Genomic DNA, 22,273 nt, shown 5'->3' with positions numbered 1-22,273 from the left:
ATCTATCGTCACAAAATCTTGCGATGTTAACAAGTGTAATAATTCAAAATTGCACCAGTCAAAACAGGAAATGACTTCGTTCACGATTCCACCAGCCCTCTCAAACCGCTTCTTCCCTATACAATTAGAGAGCCCACAATTCAGTTGTTCCAATCCGTCATTGGCATTGCCTTAACCTTGACAATAAGCCCAACAATGCATAATCGAGCAACTTTTGCTGACTGTTGTGGAGGGGGCTCAACAAAAGTGCATGATCATGAATAAATTCTTCACCAGCCAACCAGCCACGACCACCGCCAAAGACCACAGCCGGCAGCAGCAGCTGATGATGATGATGGTGGGTGTCATGTTCCGTGGCTGAAGAATCATCGCCAATAATTTGATTCGCGTTAAAACATCTAATTTGCCTCCCTGCCATAATGTGCGGAGCGAGGGGGCGGCACGCACGCCAAAGGTTCGCGGATCGATTCTGGCAGTGATTCATGTGGTCCGTGCGGGGAAGAAAGAGAGAGAGAGAACAAGATTGATCGACATCCAATTGAATCTGCAAAGGGGAGGCAAACTGCTCAAAAAAGAACCACATGCTGTGGAAAATTAGGAAAATTGGCCAAGAATAAAACTGAAAAAGTGGGAAAATGGCCAGGATTTTTCTCACTCTCACTCGGCGCATTCATCAACATCGACAGGTACACGAGCTCCCAGCCGAGAGTAAGAGCTTCTTTTCAACAATAACAACACACGAAGCAAAGTGAGCAAAAGTGAGCAGAGCGAGAGAAGGAAGGAAGGAGGAAGCAGCAAAAAACACATGCAGCAGCAGCAGCAGAAGAAGAAGACGAGTGGCGGAAACCATTAGTTCACACAGTCCTTGCTACTGCTTGCTGGTTGATGTTAATGCTGATATTGTTACGAGCCGAACTGGTGGTGGTGGTCTGTTTTATCATCGGTGCTGCTGGCAACAAGCCGACTCAGCTCTGCTCTGCTCTGCTTTTGCTGGTTTAAATACATTCGTGTTCATACAGCCAGAAATGACACAAACGCGCTGCCGCCAGGCTGGTTTGCGTATATTAAGCACAGCGAAGAGTTTAATATTTCCCTTACTGCTGATGCTTCTGCTACTGGTTGGTTTAGCTGGTTGGTGCTGTTGACTGCTGGTGGTCTATGGGATTTTGGGGGTGATCGAAATTTAAAGGGATGCAACACTCTGAATGGTTTCCGATCTATTCTACAAGTTTTTTTTATGTTTCGCCCCCTTTTTTCGAGACATTTTGACAAAATTGTAAAAGAATGCAAAAAAAAATAAAATAAATATAAAACAAACAAAATAACTAAACACATTTTTATTTTTTGACAATGGAGCAACTCTCTACGAAATCGGCCGATTTTGACCATTTTTATTTTTTGTATTTTTTAATTTGACTCAAACTTTGTGGCTATTTTGTGTCATTGGTTCACCCATACAAGTCTCCATACAATTTTGAAAGCTGTCCATACAAAAATGGTACGTAAATATTCGAATATCTGTAACTTTTGAATGAATTTTCTGATCAATTTGGTGTCTTGGGCAATGTTGTAGGTATTGTTGAGGACGATTGAAGAAAAAAATAGGTACACGGAAAAAATGCCGATTTTTTAATTAACTTTTTTTTCACAAAAACTCAATTTCCCAAAATACGTATTTTTTTTATTTTCGAGATTTTTTTATATGTTTTAGGGGACAAAAACCCGCAACTTTTGAGCCATAGAGAAACATGGTCAAAAAATCTGCCGCCGAGTTATGAATTTTTGAAAACATAGTGATTTTTGGAAAAAATCGAAATTTCATGCAAATACAAATTTGACGTAATTTTTTAATGTAAAATAAAGCAACCATTTCTATTTTTTTTTTTTTTTTTTTGAAAAGTTATGAAAATCTATATATATATATATATATATATACAAAATTTCGACGGTTTTGTTCGAACGCGAATCAGTTCAATACGGAACGTCGGATCGGGGTGCTCTTTGTTGCGTTGGGTTCGTATAAGTCCAAGGAAGGTTCTTACGCCAAATGGTCACTATTTTTAAAAATCGAAAAACTGCAAATATTTCGCTAAAATCAAACTTTCGGTGGCTATATTTTGAAAACAGAGCCTTTTATAAGGCAAATCCTGTCATTTTGGCAACTGTCTATAGTTGAGGTACGTTTGGAAAAAAAATTACCTCTCGAAAAATCAACTTTTCATTATTTTTGTTGGAAATGCTCGAAACTTCAAACATTGTAACATGTCAATACGATTCCCTCGAGCAAAAAATACTGTTAGATGACTTCCAAAGTTTGTTTGTTTTTTTTTTCGAAAAGTCCTATAAGCTATTGTCCTTTATATGTTCATAGGGCCAATTAAAAAAAAATACTCTGGATTTGAGATTGATGAGTTTGGGACAATTTTCAAACGATTGGCATTTAAGGTAGAGTTCATAAAATTCCATCATATTTTGGATTTTTTTTTAGTAAATTCTACAATTCTACATTAAAAGATTTTCGATGTTATTTAAATTGTTTTTGTCACTAAGAAATTACGAGAGATTTACCGTTCTTGGATACATAGTCAACCCCATTGGCCACTGAATCTGAATCTGCCCTCAAAATTGAGGCAAAGTGTAAAAATTTCGATTTTTGATCATATTTTAGATTCATACGATAACTAGACATTCAAAATCGGGCAATTAGTTTTTGAAAGCAGCCTCACAAAGATTGGAACCGATAAAAAATAAATTCCGCTAAGTGCCACGCCATGAGATTAAAAAATTAGGCATATCGTTTGAAAAGGTCTAAAAATTTCATATTTTAATATTTTAGACCAGAAATATTATTAATTCATATTTTAGATATAAAACATTCCAAATATTTTTCTTGCGCTTCCTTCAAACATATTTTTGAAACTAATCTAAACAAAAATGTATACTCAAAAGTATCTACAACTTGAAAACGGTACATTTTATCAAAAAAAAAATGAAAAGTGCATCCACAATTCACAGTCGAGAGAAACGGTCTCTTCAAATATATTGAGGGACCAGTGATAAAATCAAACGGATAATGCTACCAACTCACACCATCAGCGCAAATGTGTTCAATCGTTAATTAAAACAATAAATCTCCAAAAAGTTTTATACACAGACTTCTGGCCACTTTCTTAGCCACCAAGCTGTGATGACCGAGGCAGTTAAGTAATTGGGTTAGTCTGGCAAAGGTCTATGGTTTGATTCCCGTTGTCGGCACTTTTTGTTTTGACGGATAAACTTGATTTCTGCAAATGAACCTCGAGAGAATTCTTTGTGTCTGTAAATGGAACCACTATTCGATCGGCTCAAGGCCATTATTCTCTCGGCCGAGCGCTGTCCAGTTTTGGGTGTATCGATTGCAAGTTTTGCTACAAAAAAAATTAAAAGTGTCATTGTCCATTTTTTTATATTTGCCAAAAAAACGTAATAATCTATCGGGATATCCCTTCTCAAGATACAGAATTTCATACATTTACATACCTGGTTTGTATGACCAGTAGGTCGACAAGAAAAATTGCCTAAAGAATCGAATCAGGGGGTATCCCTGACATCGATTTTTTATATTGTCACGCTAATGACCTGCCCCCAAAATTGTATGGAGACTTGTATGAAAAACCCAATGATGCCAAATTACTTCGTTTGGCATAAAAAAAAATCACAAAGAGTCGATGTCTAGTTTAAAACGCGTCCAAAGCAGACCTCAGAAAAATACTTTTTTTTTTAAACATTGTCAAAGTCACATAAAACAAGTAAAATTTGGATTTTGTGATTCTGTGATTTTGATTTTGAATCAATGCTTTTAAAATCAGAATCAATCTATAATTAAACATTTACGTAGAATATTTGTATTGCAGAATTAACTAAAATTGTAGCACAACATTCTAATGTTTGAATTAAATAGGATACAAAAGGAATCAATGAACATCTCAGAAATCCACTGGTTGGTTGAATTTACAGTTCTAAATGTGTAAATTTTGAAAAATAATATAAAAAACTAGTATAAATAATCCCTTGGACATCCCTACATCACCCACCGCGGCGGTTCCACAAACACCCCACCAAATTTTCATATCGCACACACCTCCTCCTGTTACACTGCTGATTGTGCTGCTGCTAGCCCTGCAACGCAGAACGTCGTCGTCGTCGTCGTCGTCCGTCCACCACACCGCGCGCCGTATGTTGTGTGCTCAACACCGCCACCACCAAGAGGGATGCTTCGGAGTTAACGTACACACAACAACAACAAACTAAGGGAAGAGAAGAAGAAGCAGAAGCAGGAGAAAGACCAAGAAACGGAACGAAGCAACTGCTTGCCAGCGACCGGGTCGGGAGGAAAGCGTTGACGACCGACCGAACGAACGAACGAACGGTCGGACGGAAGAGGACCTTCTGCGCATGCTCCTAAATGTATTCATAGCTGAAGAGATCCACCACCAGCAGAAAAGCTGAAGCCAGAAGCACCAGAAGTAGTAGAAGCAGCAGCAGCACTGTTATAGTTGCTCGTACATCAGCGGGTGAACATTCACTGAACAACTGCTGCCAAGTGAGAAAAAAGAAGAGAGACATTTTGAGCTGCTGCTGTGAGGTGAAAAGTTGGGAAATCTTGGCTGAAAAGTGGAGAAAAACCTCGAAGATCATCATCAGAGCAGTACAGTAAACCGAGATTTGAACACTTCAAACTTGCATAACAAAAGTGGTGGTGGAGTTCAGGACGTAACTCCTCGCGTGAAAGGTTGTTGTTTGAACCGTGTGCAAAAGATCATCATCCTTGATGCCCTGAAGAGGGAAGGACGAACAAGCAGAAGAAGAGCGCCTGCATTGGTGGTGGTGCTGTTACAAGGACAGTGCCAACGAGCCAAAGTGTGTGCCAAAGAAACGAAGAAAGGGGTGGTGATGAAGTTGGCGGTGGAAGGTGTCTGCTAATTCCGCGAAGCACCGTACCAAACAAGAAGGAAAGCAATTTTCCCAAAGAGGCAAAGTTTTTCCAACCCAACAACTTTACTGATTCATGGCATGACCTTCGAATGTTACGACTGGCCAAGATGGTACGTATCGATTTCGAGGAAGAAGACTATTCAATTGCCGGTTTGGAGAGGTACTCGGAGCGATATTGTGTAGGACTGAAGAAAAAGTTATTAATTCGGAGAAGAACTCCTCACTGACTGCGGGTTGGAATGCGTTCTCACTTCAGCACCGTGTCACTGCATTCATTATTATAAATATGACCGCTTGCCAAGGGGTAGAATCTAGACTGGTTCAAGATATGATCGTGCTGACGAGAGGCAAGGATCTGCAAAGAAAGCGATTCAAGTAACGCAATTTTGCAACTTTTCCAGAACATACCGAATTGAAAAAATAAGAAAAAAAGGAAAACGTTACATCTTTTATACCATAGAATCCAACCTCGGCAATTGACGACTAAAATGAATTTGTTAATACTTAGAAAATCGCAATTTCGGGCCTATCACAAAAAACTTTGTTTTTGCGAAGCACTTAAAAACAATTGAAAATATTTTACAAAGTCGCGAAGGTGACCGTTTTCATTTTAATAATGCTCAAAAAATAACATTCGTTCAATTTTTGCATAAAATTCTAAATAATGTTTTTATTTTAATCGATAGTTTTGAATGCGATTGTTTAACTGATGTTGATCAACCGCGGTAGATTTTCTTGAATTAATTCGTTAGCGTCGAACTGTCAAAAATTGATCACGGTTAATACTTTTCTATCCAATTTTTATGTGGTCCAATGTGTTCAATTATTTGGAAGATATTTGACTGTTTGATGCTAACGAAGTATTTCAAGAAAATCTACCACAGACCTACCGAAATCAGTTCAACAGTCGCTTTTAAATCGAAAATATCACGACATTTTCCTTTAATAGTTTTACGACAATATTCTAAGTCCAAACATAAGTAATAATTTTGATAATTTTTCATTTTTGCAAACATTAACAGTTCTTGAAAAAGTTAGATGGGGTTTTTTTTAAATCATACATGTTACAATATTCTTTTAATAAAATTTATTTTTATTCCATAAATATTCTGCGAGTAGTTCCATCTTGTTCAGATATTCACAGTCCATAAATTTTTTAAGAGTTTTATAAATTCTACGATATTCATATATTTTTCAAACTAATTTATAAATACTTGTTTCAATAATATTCGTAAGTTTTTTTTTCATTTTTTTTTTTTTTTTTTATTCATAACCAGACCTTAACACTGGAACGCCCAACGCACGTCCAACTTACACGGACGCCCAAGCCTCCAAAAAAAGGTGGAACGGTAACTTCAACTCGCTGGTTCTCGGGCATTACTCAACCAATCGGGACGATTCTTGTTTCCAGTGATTTGTAAGAATGTCTAGATGATCCTAAAATTTTGCAGAACTTGATTTGATGGAATCTGTAATTTCTGCGACCGAAAACATCGTTCCACCTTTTTTCAAAATGACTGCCTCCGCAGAATTTTTGGCGAATTTTTTTTTACACGCGAAAAAAAAAGTTGGAACGATGTTTTTGATCGCAAAAATTACAGATTTGATCAAATTAAGTTCTGCAAAGTTCTAGAATCATCTAGACATCCTAACAAATCACTGGAAAGAAGAATCGTCCCGATTGGTTGAGTAATGCCCGAGAACAATTGAGTTGAAGTTACCGTTCCAACTTTTTTGGAGCCTTGGGCGTTGGAATGTTAAAAACTTTATATTAGAAATAGTCAGAATCTTAACAATTTTTTTAAAGTTTTACATTAGAGCAATTCTCTACGAAATCGGTCTTTTTTCTTCAATTTTAATTTTTGTATTTTTTAATCCGACTGAAACTTTTTTGGTGCCTTCGGTATGCCCAAAGAAGCCATTTTGCATCGTTAGTTTGTCCATATAATTTTCCATACAAATTTGGCAGCTGTCCATACAAAAATTATGTATGAAAATTCAAAAATCTGTATCTTTTGAAGGAATTTTTTGATCGATTTGGTGTCTTCGGCAAAGTTGTAGGTATGGATACGGACTACACTGGAAATAAATGGTACACGGTAAAAAAAATGATATGATTTTTTTATTTAACTTTTTATCACTAAAACTTAATTTGCAAAAAAACACTATTTTTAATTTTTTTTTAGAGGACATAAAATGTCAACTTTTCAGAAATTTCCAGGTTGTGCAAAAAAATCTTTGAGCGAGTTATGAATTTTTGAATCAATACTGATTTTTTAAAAAAATCAAAATATTGGTCGCAAAAATTTTTCAACTTCATTTTTCGATGTAAAATCAAATTTGCAATCAAAAAGTACTTTTGATAAAGTGCACCGTTTTCAGATTAAATCCATATTTAGGTAACTTTTTTGAAAAAGTCGCAGTTTTTCACTTTTTAAAATTAGTGCACATTTTTGCCCACTCTTGAAAAAAATATTTTTGAAAAGCTGAGAAAATTCTCTATATTTTGCTTCTTCGGACTTTGTTGATACGACCTTTAGTTGCTGAAATATTGCAATGCAAAGGTTTAAAAACAGGAAAATTGATGTTTTCTAAGTCTCACCCAAACAGCCCACACTTTTTCAATGTCGATATCTCAGCAACTAATGGTCCGATTTTCAATGTTAATTTATGAAACATTTGTAAAATTTTCCGATCTTTTCGAAAACAATATTTACAAAATTTTCAAATCAAGACTAACATTTCAAAATGGCTAAACATTCAATATTACGCCCTTTTGAAATGTTAGTCTTGATTTGAAAATTTTGAAAATATTGTTTTCAAAAAGATCGGAAAATTTTACAAATGTTTCATATATTAACATTGAAAATCGGACCATTAGTTGTTGAGGTATCCACATTGAAAAATGGTGGGATGTTTGGGTGAGACTTAGAAAACATCAATTTTCCTGTTTTTAAGCCTTTGCATGGCAATATCTCAGCAACTGAGGGTCGTATCAACAAAGTCCGAATAAGCAAAATATAGAGAATTTTCTCAGCTTTTCAAAAATATTTTTGTCAAAATTGGGCAAACATGTGCACTAATTTTAAAAAATGAAAAACTGAGACTATTTTCAAAAAAGTCACCTACATATGGATTTAACTTGAAAAAGGTGCACTTTATAAAAATTTCAGTAATGTACTTTTTGATTGCAAATTTGATTTTACATCGAAAAATGAAGTTAAAAATTGTTGCGACCAAAATTTCGATTTTTTGAAAAAAATCAGTATTGATTAAAAAATCATAACTCCGTCAATGATTTTTTGCACACCCTGGAAATTTCTGAAAAGTTGGCATTTTATGTCCTCTGAAACATATAAAAAATGAAAAAAATTAAAAATAGTGTTTTTTTGCAAATCAAGTTTCAGTGATAAAAAGTTAAATAAAAAAATCACCAAATTTTTTTACCTTCTATTATTTTTTTCTAGTGTAGTCCGTATCCATACCTACAACTTTGCCGAAGACACCAAATCGATCAAAAAATTCCTTCAAAGGATACAGATTTTTGAATTTTCATACATCATTTTTGTATGGACAGCCGCCAAATTTGTATGGAAAATTATATGGACAAACTAATGGTGCAAAATGGCTTCTTTGGGCATACCGAAGGCACTAAAAAATTTTCAGTCGGATTAAAAAATACAAAAATTGGAACGTTAAGCTCAAATATGCCCCAAAAAATCCTCCAAAGTCCGTTATCCAAGATGGCGACCAATATGGCGGTTATTGAATATTAAAAATATAGACTTTTTTAATTAGGTCCTATAAACAAATGTAAACATTGAGTACAAGATTGCGTGTATTCCGCCTACTCCAATGGACATTGACATAAGATGTGAGAAGGATACCCTCAATGTTTTGATTTATTTTTTGCATCTTTCAATTATTCAAACTTTCTTTGATCCCCTTAGGCTTTTGGAAGTTCTGATATCAAGTTTTGATTGTATTTGTAAACAAAGTGTTTGTGCTTTATAAACAGCATTTTTTTCAGTAAAATTGATAAGGCCATATGTTTTTGTCATCTTAGAAGTAATTTATGAAATATGCCAATTTCATAGTTGAATATTGGGCAATTGTTTTTTTGTTAATTGTTTTAAATTATTTATTTATTTTTTAATTTGGAAATTCGGAATTTTTTACCATTTCATTTAACACATGAAAACATACATGAAAAGTTCAGTAAAATAGTTCTCGAAATAGATCCCTTAGACTTCCTAAGCCGAATTGTAATTGAATTTGGGATTTTGAACAACCATGAACAATTTCAAAAACCATGAGAATTTCTGGGAAAAACCTGGAATGAGTCCTTAAATCTTGAATCAACCTCCCATTCAAACACACTCAAAAACTGTAATAACTGACAACGACGACGACGGGAGAGACCAGCACACGACACGCAGGAAAGCAGAATTAGTGGCAGTTTGCATAACCTAATCTACTCTTCAACGCAACGGTGGCGGCTGTATGACGACGACGACGAGTGCTGCTTCTGCTTCTGTTTCTAACCATCAGCAGCAAAGTTCCTCACCATCGTCATTGATGAATTTCTGGTGAAATGAGAGCATACACGACGACAAGTTAGAGTGGTGAAAATCAGATCAGAAATTCTCGAGAAAAGAGTGTTGTTTTACCCCAATCAAATCTCGAATGGAGATATAAGCCCCTTTCGTGCTCCAACCAGCCAACAAGCAGTAATATCACAAAGATCTTCTGCTGCTGGGTTTGTTGGATGCTGTGTGCTCGTTTCGTTCTCTTAGTAGTTTGAGTAAACCATCCCGAGTTAGTACGAACGCCTATATATTGGTGTTGGTGTTGGTGTGATGTAATTTGTTTTGGGAACCTTTGGCCCAGTTTGTTTATTCGATCTGCTGCTGCTCACTACTCTTCACACTAGTTGAGGCAGGATGAGCGAAGAAAGCACGTTCCGTTGAACCACGGGGAAAAACGAAAAGAGAGCAACCGAGCAGAGTCGAGTCAAGAGGCAATAACACACGAGCACACGACACAGGCAGTGAAACACGGTTCTTCTGGATGGTGTTTTATTCTTGGGAAATGTTGTGAAATGGCGGTTGTTGGTTGTTTAGGTTTTCGGCGGCGACTTCGGCCTTATCGCGCGAACAAGGGAAGGATGCTGCGGAGATGATTATGGCGCGCGACGTAGATTACACAGGAAAAAGCATGTGAATATTGAGGCGCAAAAGAGAGCCATTTCGGTGGGTGGACGATGACTCAAGAAATCGATTATTAATTATAAGATTTATTATCTTATATTTCATTGTTCTTTTGCTTAGAATTTAATTACGGCTGAAAAATCTTAATATTCATTGAACAAAATTGTACAATCGATTGTAAATTATGTGGCCCTTTTAGGCTTTTTACTTATTTTGAATGTTGGAACCACAGATCGGAAAAAAGTATCAACTGATTAACAAAAAAAAACAATTCTACTTTTTAGCTCTTATATCGACACTTGAGCAATTCTTTGAAAAATAGGCCTATTGAGTGAATTTGTATGCATTGTATTTTTTTATTTGGCTCAAACTTTGTAGGGGCCCTTCTTATGACCAAAGAAGCCATTTCGTTTCATAAATTCACCCATACAAAGCTCAATACAATTTTATGCAGCTGTCCAAAATGGTTCGTAAATATTCGTTAATCTGTCCTGAAAGTATTTTCTCGGTTTGGTGTATTCAACAAAGTTATTGATTGAAAAGAACTGATCAGAAAAAAATGTGCTAGGAAAACCAGTTGGCAGTTAACTAACTTTTTTCACAAAAATACAATAATTTCCCAAAATCCATTTTTTATAAGGGAAATGAAAAAAAAACGCAAATTTATAATTTTTGAAAAAATGGAAATTTTACTCAAAAAAAATCATATCTGCAATCGAAAATAACTTTACAGATTGTTTGATAAAGTGCACCGTTTTCATGATAAAACCACATAAAATAAAATCCTATCCATTCCTGGAACTATTTTTTTTAACTTGAGAAAATTTTCAATAAAATTTAAGAAGCCATTGAGGATTGGATTTTTATGTTTAATCCAAACAGCCTAGTACAGTCCAGACACGATTATCCGAAGACCTCAAAAAAAAATCATTTCGGATAATCGAATCACAAAAAAAATGTTTTGTCGTTGTCTTATTATTGATTAGATTTTTCGTTATCTTATTTTTGATGATTGAGCTTAAGTATGACCCATAAACTACTCAAAATGATTTAGAATTTTTAAATTCAAAATGGCGGTCAAAATGACGATGATAAAATATTGAAAAATTGATTTTTTCAGTTTAAGGGTACACACATCAGCCAAGGAAATTGATGTCTTCTTATTAAAAAAATGTTGAACTTACGGACCCATTCCTGGAATAAATTGATTATAAAAATTTATTTTTTTGTTATATTTTGGGATGAAAAAATTAAATCTATAGACTAGACCGTAGACTTACTTTTTTCATGATTTGATTATCCGAGGTCCCATACAAACCTTCGAAATTCGAATAAATCGAGTATGGAGGACTGTACCAATATCTCAGAAACCAATGTTTTTTTTTTTTTTTTCAATGCAGAAAATTAAACATTTATGAAATTTTCTGATCGTTTTCGACAAAAATATTTTATGAATTTTGGAAACAACTCGAACATTTCAAAAGTGCGTATTATTGTATATTACCTATTTGAATTGTTAGTCTGAACTGAAGACCAAAATTTTTTTCGAGTAAAATTCCCATTTTTAATAAAATATGAAAAACCCTAAACTGGAGGAAAAAAATTTCAATTACTATGGCTCAAAAGTTGTAGAAAAATATTCTTTTCGTAACTTTAATATACATTTTTACATGTATTGTTTGATAAAGTTAGGCTGGTACAAATATTTTTAAAAGTTTTTGTCACCCCCTTCAAAATTGGCCCGAAAAATCAGGGGGCAAAAAAAAATATTTTTACAATAAACTTCAAAAATTCAATGAAAATTTAAGTGCAACCAGCTGAAATCAAATTAAAATACATTCTTCTGCGTTTAAAATCATTTTTAGCATGTTTGGGTTTATTAAAAAATCTTAAGATTTTTTGAAAATTTTCGATGTCAAATCTTTTTTTTTCGATACAATTGTTGTTTTTGTCAGATCTTAGATTTTTTTGAAAACTAATGATTGTAAAACAACTGAACTAGTGTAAAATGAATTTATACACTTTTTTCATTTAAATGTGAAGACTATGGCTTGTTATTTAAATTTCCATATTTTTTTAACCCCTCGGTGGCCGAGTGGCTAGAGCATCTGACTACCAACCCAAAGGTGTGAGTTCGAATCCCACCTGATTCCATGCGTTTTTTGTTCATATTCAAAGTTCAATTATAGTCGAATAATTTCAAGGAGACCGGTCGGGAATCGAACTCGGAACCTTCCGCTTAATGAGGCTGGAGTCGTAGCCATTAAGCCACGGACCGGTCTCATAATTTCGGTTTGTTTTTAGTGATTTTTTTTTAAATCGTAATAATGCTCTTTCAGACTTTTTAGTAATTCTGAAATTTTGGGATCATAATTCAGAAAAGACGTTTAACGTTAGGAAATAATACTTAAGAGCTTAAATTTTTTAATAAGTTTTTTGTTTGAAGCTTGTTTTTAGTAAACAGCCACAAGTTTGTCGATCTATGAATATATTTTATTTAACAGTAAAATTGCATTAAAAATATAAAAAAAACTTATTTTAATGCAAAATAATTTGTTCCAATCCTGCAAGGGATTTCATGGGTTTCTTTAAATTATACAGGTAAAGGTTCTTTTAATCCACATTAGTTCAGACTAACATAGTAAATCTGGTTCGCAACTCACTGAAACTAAAACACGATCATCTTTTTAATATTAACAAAATTATTCAAAATCAACCAATAACTAACCAAATTTCCTTCCACCTTTCCAGGACGTCCCCAACCGGAAGCTCTGCGGCGCGCGGCCCTGCCGCTCGGCCAACCCTGAAGCATGGACGCACCGTCGATGGTCCAGCGCGACGGGGACAAACTGATCGTGCGACGTGTCGTCAGCGGTGAAGAAGTGTTTCTCAGCAGCAGCAACAACAACAACAACAGCGCATCCTCCGGCAAGGATCATCATCATCAGCAGCAGCAATCCCAGTCGAGGCCATCGAGCCGGGCTTCGTACGCGGACAGTTTCAAGCTTCTTTCGGGCGAGGAAGACCTCAGCAAGTTTGGGCTGATTCTCGAGGACAGTTCGGGAAAGAGTGATTCCGGCGGCGGGGTTCGTAACAACAATAACAGCATCAACAACAATAGTACAAGTGAGTGCGCCGAGCAGCAGCTGCCCCAGTGCAAGATCAAGCGGAATTACTCGTGCAGCAGCTGTACGTACTTTACGCAGAACCCGCGCAAATATCTGACCCACTTGCGGGATGTGCACGGCGAGAAGATCATCATCAACGAGTGCAAACGGTGCCTGTATGCGTCCCGGCACTACCAGAAGCTGGTGCGCCACATGAAGATGGTCCACGGCTCGACGGACGGCATCAAGACTCCGTTTAGCTCGCGACGGCGCGGAACCTTCCGGAAGGAGTTTTTCAAGAAGAACAAGTTCAAAATGAACAACAACAACCCGGTGACGCCCGGTGGCGGAAGTGGGGGTGGGGTTGGTGGCAGCGGAAGTGGACCAAGTGAATCTCAGTTCAGTCTGAGCAGCAGTGCAAACTACATTAACCAGCTGATGAAGAGCAATCTGAGTAAAATGTTCAGTGGGGTGAATGGGGGCAGTGGCGGCGGCAGTGGGGGAGGAGTTGGCGGGGGTGACAGTTCTACGGAGAATTCACTCTTTTTCCCAGGTAAGAATGCAGTTATTGTTGCATTGTTCGTGTAGGTTTAGTAAGTCGGAGAGAATGCTGGAGATGATTGATACTTTGTTTGTAGAACAGTGTGTTCCATAGATTTATTAGAAAAACAAAATATATTTTAAGCAGTTCTCTCAGATTTCGGTCATTCGATTTTTTTTGTAGTTCTTAAATCCGACTGAAACTTTGTTGGTGCCTTCGGTATGCCCAAAGAAGTCATTTTGCATCATTAGTTTGTCCATATAATTCTTCATACAAATTTGGCAGCTGGCCATACAGAAATTATGTATAAAAATTCAAAAATCTGTATCCTTTGAAGGATTTTTTTGATCGATTTGGTGTCTTAGCAAAGTTGTAGGTATGGATATGGACTACACTGAAAAAATGATACTCGGTTAAAAAAGAAATTGGTGATTTTTTATTTTACTTTTTGTCACTAAAACTTGATTTGCAAAAAAACACTATTTTTTAATTTTTATTTTTTTTTTCATTTTTTTATGTTTTAGAGGACATCAAATGCCGACTTTTCAGAAATTTCCAGGTTGTGCAAAAAATCTTTGAGCGAGTTATGAATTTTTGAATCAATACTGTTTTTTTTTCAAAAAATCGAAAAATTGGGCGCAAAAATTTTTCGATTTCATTTTTCGATGTAAGATCAATTTTGCAATCAAAAAGTACTTTAGTGAAATTTTGATTAAGTGCACCGTTTTCAAGTTAAATCTTTTTTTTAAGGTGGCTTTTTTGAAAATAGTCGCAGTTTTTAACTTTTTTAAATTAGTGCAAATGTCTGGCCACTTTTGAAAAAATATTTTTGAAAAGCTTTTTGAAAATTCTCTACATTTTGCTTTTTTGAACTTTGTTGATACGACCCTTAGTTGCTGAGATATTGCCATGCAAAGGTTTAAAAACAGGAAAATTGATGTTTTCTAAGTCTCACCCAAACAACACACCATTTTCTAATGTCGATATCTCAGCAACTAATGGTCCGATTTTCAATGTTAAAATATGAAATATTCGTGAAATTTTCCGATCTCTTCGAAAACAATATTTTCAAAAAATTTAAACCAAGACAAACATTTTAAAAGGGCGTAACATTAAAAGTTTGACCCTTTTGAAATGTTAGTCTTGGTTCAAAAAAATATAAAATATAATTCTTGTAAAAAAAAAATTTTACAACACAGTAAAAAATTGTGAAATTTGGAAGGAGTAATTTTGGAAGGTTCAATATTACCTCTATAATGATGTAATTTTACCTCAATTTAGACGGAAAAAGAGACACTACACCAGAAAAGTGATAAAATTACACATTTTCAGAAGAAAAATTAAGCATTTTTTTCTTACATAAAGAATGTACCCCGTACCAGATGTAATACTTCCATGATTTTTTTTACCGTAAATCTACAATTTAAACAAATAAGAGTCATTTTTTCTAAAAAATTTGCCCTTTTCAATCTTAAAAATCTCGTTTAATGTCTGCAAATTTTATTTAAAAAAAATAAAGTGGAATAAACGTGCCAAAAAAACTAAAAATATAAAACTACTACTCCATTCTCCAAAGACGCAATGGTCATCTTTTCTTTACCAAAAATAACAGAATCTAAAAGTATTGCTTGTCGATATAAGTGCTGAAAAGTTCTATTTGTTTGTTTTGATTTTTACATAGGTAACACATGAACGTTTCAGTTAAAATCCCTTTTAAAGAGTATTGGAATTGAGAAAAATGGATTTCATGCCGTTGCAATTCGATTTTTTTTTCAACACTCGTCGTGACTACTCGTGCTGAAAAATCCTGACTTGTTGCATAAACTATTCAATTTTAAGCACCACATTTTTCAATCAAACAATCAATCAACATCAAAATAGAGGTTTATGCAACAAGTTGCGAAAAGAAGATTTTTTCCTGTACGAGTTGTACATTAATCCTACCAGGTTCACCGAGTTGGATACATACGACGAGTGCTGAAAAAATCAAGTTTTGCAACGAGTTCCATACAACTTTTTTTGCTATTTCCGAAAAACAATCGTTAAAATCAAAAAAAATGTTGAAAAGTATTACTTTTTGAAACAAATGCTGAAAAGTTCAACTTTTCAGCACCCATTTCAGTGCTGAAATGGAGAACTTTTCAGCATTTATTTTGAAAAGCTGCTATTCGACTCTGTTATTTTTGGTACAGAAAAGTAGGCCATTTGGTCGTTCAAGAATGACAGGAAAAGTAAATAGTTTCACGACGGAATTGCAAAAATCAGGTTTAGTCAATTTGTATTCTTGAAAAAGCGTTCAAAAGAAAAGTTCCATATTCTTAAGAATATTATGTTTTTCGTCAATTTAGTGGTTTAATCTAAACTATTTTATTGAAATAGTACATGATTTTTACCAACATCCATGAAGAAATAGGAAAAAAACGCATTGTTGGAACTCAAAAGGTAGAATTTGCACATATAAGAAAATACAAAACAAACTAAAAACAAGATATGATGGAAAAAATAAAAATGGTGGAAAAATTAATGAGAGGTTGTAAACCAGGGGTGACCAAAGAGCAATTCTCTACGAAATCGGTCTTTTTTCTTCAATTTTAATTTTTGTATTTTTTAATCCGACTGAAACTTTTTTGGTGCCTTCGGTATGCCCAAAGAAGCCATTTTGCATCATTAGTTTGTCCATATAATTTTCCATACAAATTTGGCAGCTGTCCATACAAAAATGATGTATGAAAATTCAAAAATCTGTATCTTTTGAAGGAATTTTTGATCGATTTGGTGTCTTCGGCAAAGTTGTAGGTATGGATACGGACTACACTGGAAAAAATAATACACGGTAAAAAAATTTGGTGATTTTTTATTTAACTTTTATCACTAAAACTTGATTTACAAAAAACACTATTTTTATTTTTTTATTTTTGATATGTTTTAGAGGACATAAAATGCCAACTTTTCAGAAATTTCCAGGTTGTGCAAAAAATCATTGAACGAGTTATGAATTTTTTAATCAATACTGATTTTTTCAAAAAATCGAAATTTAGGTCGTAAAATTTTTCAACTTCATTTTTCGATGTAAAATTAAATTTGCAATCAAAAAGTACTTTAGTGAAATTTTGATAAAGTGCACCGTTTTCAAGTTATAGCCATATTTAAGTGACTTTTTTGAAAATAGTCGCAGTTTTTCATTTTTTAAAATTAGTGCACATGTTTGCCCAGTTTTGAAAAAAATATTTTTGAAAAGCTGAGAAAATTCTCTATATTTTGCTCTATTGAACTTTGTTGATACGACCCATAGTTGCTGAGATATTGCCATGCAAAGGTTAAAAAACAGGAAAATTTATGTTTTCTAAGTTCGTCAATATCTCAGCAACTAATGGTCCGATTTTCAATGTTTATATGAAACAATTGTGAAATTTTCCGATCTTTTCGAAAAAATATTTTCAAAATTTTCAAATCAAGACTAACATTTTGTAATATTGAATGTTTGGCCTTTTGAAAAGTCTTGATTTGAAAATTCCGAAAATATTTTTTTAGAAAAGATCGGAAAATTTCACAAATGTTTCATATATTAACATTGAAAATCGGACCATTAGTTGCTAAGATATTGACGATAGAAAATGGTGGGTTGTTTGGGTGAGACTTAGAAAACATCAATTTTCCTGTTTTTAAACCTTTGCATTGCAATATCTCAGCAACTAAAGGTCGTATCAACAAAGTCCGAATAAGCAAAATATAGAGAATTTTCTCAGCTTTTCAAAAATATTTTTTTCAAAACTGGGCAAACATGTGCACTAATTTAAAAAAATGAAAAACTGCGACTGTTTTCAAAAAAGTCACTTAAATATGGCTATAACTTGAAAACGGTGCACTTTACCAAAATTTCACTAAAGTACTTTTTGATTGCAAATTTAATTTTACATCGAAAAATAAAGTTGAAAAATTTTACGACCAAAATTTCGATTTTTTGAAAAAATCAGTATTGATTAAAAAATTCATAACTCGGTCAATGATTTTTTGCACAACCTGGAAATTTCTGAAAAGTTGGCATTTTATGTTTTCTAAAACATATCAAAAAATAAAAAAAATTAAAAATAGTGTTTTTTTGTAAATCAAGTTTTAGTGACAAAAAGTTAAATAAAAAAATCACCAAATTTTTTACCGTGTATTATTTTTTCCAGTGTAGTCCGTATCCATACCTACAACTTTGCCGAAGACACCAAATCGATCAAAAATTCCTTCAAAAGATACAGATTTTTGAATTTTCATACATCATTTTTGTATGGACAGCTGCCAAATTTGTATGGAAAATTATATGGACAAACTAATGATGCAAAATGGCTTCTTTGGGCATACCGAAGGCACCAAAAAAGTTTCAGTCGGATTAAAAAATACAAAAAAAATCGAATGACCGAAATCCTAGAGAACTGCTCCAAAGTATTTTTGGGAATATTTTTAAAACAATACGTTCAAGTTTGACTGGATTGGATGCATGGGCTCACAGATATAAGCTTAATTACATTGCTCATATATGAAAACAGAATATTTTTTTCAGTGTGGTAGAAATCTGGATAGTAAATCATCTTACTTAAATATTAAATCGAGTCAAATTGAAAAGCTGTCTTATGGGAAATTGGACGAGCTTTCCGGTAAAAATATTTTTGAGACTGAAAAATCAAGTCTGTCATATAAAAAATGCCAAAAACCACCAAAAAAGCTATTTTTCAACATTTTTATTTTTAAAACCGCTGTATCTTCACAAGGATTGAACTTAGGACAATGGTCAATATGGAGACTTCGAGACTGTTTTAGTAAATGATTTTTGTTTTTATTTTTTAAGGAGATTCATACCATCCTGCATTTTTCGTGAGTCTTTTTGTAACATTTTAGGCTATTTCCTCAAAAAATTTGAACGAATAAAAATTGTAACTTCACCTTAACATTTATCTTTTAAACATAAAAATTTAAAAATTCCATAGAAGTGGCGTGTATTTTTCTTTCAGTGTATTTTTTTCAAAAAGCCCGTCCAATTTCTTACAAGTTTGTTTTTGACCACTTTTTGGTACGATACAACGCCTTCGAGATACAGTCATTTTTTAATTACAAAATGCAAAAATATATAAATAACTTATCTGGATAGTTCTCAAATGTCATTTTCGAGTACAAATAAAATCAAATAACAATAAAATCAACAATACCGATAGAATTTATTAAATTATAGAACGAAAAATCAAAGCAATATATTTAAAAAGGACTGAAAAATTTATTGACCGCTGGACCAATATTGATATCGAGAAGATCGACAGCCAAAGAATTCACTGTAATTGATTTTTAGCATCCATTTTGTAGAGCATTTCACGGATTTCACGGATTCACAAAACACGATTTCATACCTTATTGTTTTAGAAAATTAATTTCAAACAATTTACATGTATTTTTGAGTGTTTTTAAATAAAATACATTAAATCACATACTGCACATAAAATTTCATGAAATAATGTAAAATTTGTTCCACACGCAGCTGGATTATAATATTTCTGCCTTTTTCAGTTGTTGATTTAAAACAAAATGGTACATTTTCTAAGGTTTTTTTTTTCTTCTGAAAAATTGCAATGCTTTCCAATTCTTTTTTCAGAAAATCTTGTCACACCTGAAAAAGGAGTACGGATTTCAAACTTTTGATAACAAGCTAGTCTTCACATGTGACAAATTCTGCAAAATTGCTACAAGTTGGTGTTGAGTTTGCAGCCAACACCACTCAACCCCCAAACCAGGAAGAAGAATCCATACCTCGACATATTTCTAATCACAACTTAACATCCATTCGGTGGGCTTATCGCGCCGCGCAGACCTACTACGTCAAGCAACGCCACACACATGATATATTTATTCTCTTCTTGGTACTCAAAAACTGTTGTCGCAAGCACTAATACAGTACAGCGGGCAGCCAGCACGGTCGTAGACACAAAAAGCGCTAACGCAGGTCTTTCTTTCTTCTCCGGGTGCTCTTCTTGCAACAGGCAACTTTAAACCCGGCGGCGGGCTAACACTGGCCGAGCAAGCGCAGCAGTTATCGTCGCAGCTGAAGGGCTCATCAAACATAAATATCTTTACTGATAACGGCGGCACCTCGTCGACTTCGTCGCACCAGCTCGGCGATTCGGTAAACAACGTGAGTATAACCCGCCCTGGGATTGAGGTGTTGGTAATTGAGTTGTGTTCTTTCGTTCGTTTCGACAGGACGTGCTGGCCATGTTGCAGCACAATCTGGTGGACAAGGGCAAGCAGTTGACGATCACCCCGGCGGGGAGCAGCGGCAGCGAGATGGCGTCGTCCAAGGCGAAGAAGCGTCCGCGGCCCATTCCGGATCTGATTCCGTTGCACAGTATTAGCCAGCTTCATCTGACGGGGGAGGCGGGCAAGACGTACCACCTGAACCCGGAGGTGACGATCAAGACGAGGGTGGCGAGTGGCGAGAATAACAGCAGCTCGGCTGATCGCGTTGTTATAGTGGACGACGACGATAGTCCGATTAACTTGACGGCCGATCATCATCAGCAAGATGATAAGGGAGGTGGCCTGCAGCATCAGTGTATTTTCTGCCAGATCATGGTGAGAACAACGGACGACCTGGCACTGCATCTGCGGACGTTCCACAGTGATGAGTTGTTTGCGCTGTTACTGCAAAAGAAGCCTGAGGAAAGCGGGCAGGTCGAGCCGCCGCAGCAGCAGCAACAGCAGCAGGTGCAGCAACCTCCGCAGTTGTTTTCCGCTGAAACGCTGACGATCGACATCTGGAAGAGGCTACTGGAGAACAACAAAGCGATCCTGGAGGAGCAGGAAGCTCGGGAGCACGACAGCGAAATGCAGTCCGGACAGTTTTCCAACGATGAAGACGATTCGGAAACGGTCGAGTCGGCAATCAGCAAGAACGACACATATTGCGGAGTGGAGACAGCTCCCGGGTACGGAGAAGTAACGAGTAAGATCAACCTGGACGGAACACCGGCTCCATCGACGGCGATCATGAAGAAGGTCTTCAAGTGTCCGCACTGCTCGTTCTGGGCGTCAACGGCGTCCCGCTTCCACGTACATATCGTGGGTCATCTGAACAAGAAACCCTTTGAATGTTCGCTCTGTGCGTACCGGTCCAACTGGCGATGGGACATAACGAAGCACATCCGCCTGAAGACGATCCGCGATCCAAGCCACAAGAACGCCGGCGTTCTGATGAACGATGAAACGGGCCGGCGGAACTACACCAAGTACAACCGGTACATAACGCTGATGAAGGTCACCGACAACAGCTTCAAGGACGCTTCGTCCAGCTCGAAAGCCATGATGCTGGAAGCGAACCAGGCCGACTACCTGGCGATGTGTAAATCTGGCGATCAATCTTCGGGCGGATCGTCCTCTTCGCTAGCCGGCCCGAACGCGTTCAACTCGCTGGCCAAGATGTACTCCAGCGAGGAGCTCGCCCAGGCGTTCAACCTGGCCAACATGAACCAGATGGCGCGGTACGAGCCGGAAATGCTGCAATCGTTGATGGCCGGCGGCTTACCCAAGACGCTACCCCCAACCGACGATGAAGTTCCGTCCGCACCGAAGGTGGCCTTCAAGTGTAAAAAGTGCAATTTCAAGTAAGTTCTTACCCCTCAAAACTGTGAGCTGAAAATTGGTATAGGGTAGAGTAGTCATCAATGAGACACGGGGAACAATGATAAAATGGCTCTCACAAGTCGTAGTTTCAACCAATCAGGCTCATATTTGGGGGAAAGGTGTATCTACTGGATACACGTCTGCCATAATAGTGGCTTTGGTTATGGACGCTCCGTTACAAAGTAATTCATAAATGTTTGATTCTGGGTTGTAAAAGTAAATTTTGGACAAAAAGTACTTTTTCGCTCGTAGGCTGCCATTTACACCAAAACTAATATTTCTTCAATTTTTTTTCGACGTTCCATAGGGATTGAGTTGGGCTACAATGTCCTTTCATTAGTTTTGGCCAAAATTAAGAATATACCCAGAATCCAGGGCTGTCTCATTGTTCCCCACTCATTTCAGCCCATGAGTAACAATGAGACACTTCGATTTTTCTTCATTAAACTTTTCAAAATCTATGGAAATCTTCCAAAACATGCATTGAAAGTGATTTTTGGCATATTTCTAGAGTTTTTACCTCATTTAACCAAAAATACAAAGTTATTTGGTGTAATTATATGGATTTAACAAAATTTAAATAGTTTTTAGTATAACTTTTATTAATTAAACTTTCATGTTGGCAAAATTGCTCTAAAATGTTCAAGGCAAGTCACCTGCTATGGAACAATACAAAAACATGATGTTTTACAAGAAATGTATTGATTTTCATAGAGTGTCTCATTGTTCCCCAGCTGTCTCATTGTTCCTGCCAAGTGCGTCTACAATGAGACAGTCGAATAACTCTG

At 35.7% G+C, this 22,273-nt stretch overlaps 2 protein-coding genes across 16 annotated transcripts in view; one reads left to right on the top strand and one right to left on the bottom strand.

The window, feature by feature from the left end:
* LOC6036325 (reticulon-1-A) overlaps positions 1-22,273 on the bottom strand; it is a 188,462-nt gene that overhangs the window by 150,739 nt on the left and 15,450 nt on the right. The window lies entirely within an intron of this gene.
* LOC6036334 overlaps positions 1-22,273 on the top strand; it is a 58,437-nt gene that overhangs the window by 26,412 nt on the left and 9,752 nt on the right. For 14 of the 15 annotated variants that reach the window (XM_038256903.1, XM_038256895.1, XM_038256901.1 and 11 more), the window contains 3 exons: positions 12,936-13,844; positions 19,847-19,998; positions 20,067-21,466. In XM_038256903.1, coding sequence (XP_038112831.1) covers positions 12,995-13,844; positions 19,847-19,998; positions 20,067-21,466 — 2,402 coding nt within the window. In that variant the 5' untranslated portion in view covers positions 12,936-12,994. Of the gene's footprint in view, positions 1-4,428; positions 5,085-12,935; positions 13,845-19,846; positions 19,999-20,066; positions 21,467-22,273 lie in introns of those variants that run through there. The other variant, XM_038256904.1, reaches the window with a different exon arrangement.

The sequence above is a fragment of the Culex quinquefasciatus genome, chromosome 2, assembly GCF_015732765.1.
Source record: "Culex quinquefasciatus strain JHB chromosome 2, VPISU_Cqui_1.0_pri_paternal, whole genome shotgun sequence".
NCBI lineage: Eukaryota > Metazoa > Arthropoda > Insecta > Diptera > Culicidae > Culex > Culex quinquefasciatus.
Note: the sequence above shows the minus strand (reverse complement) of the source record. Positions and strands in the feature narration are given on the sequence as shown.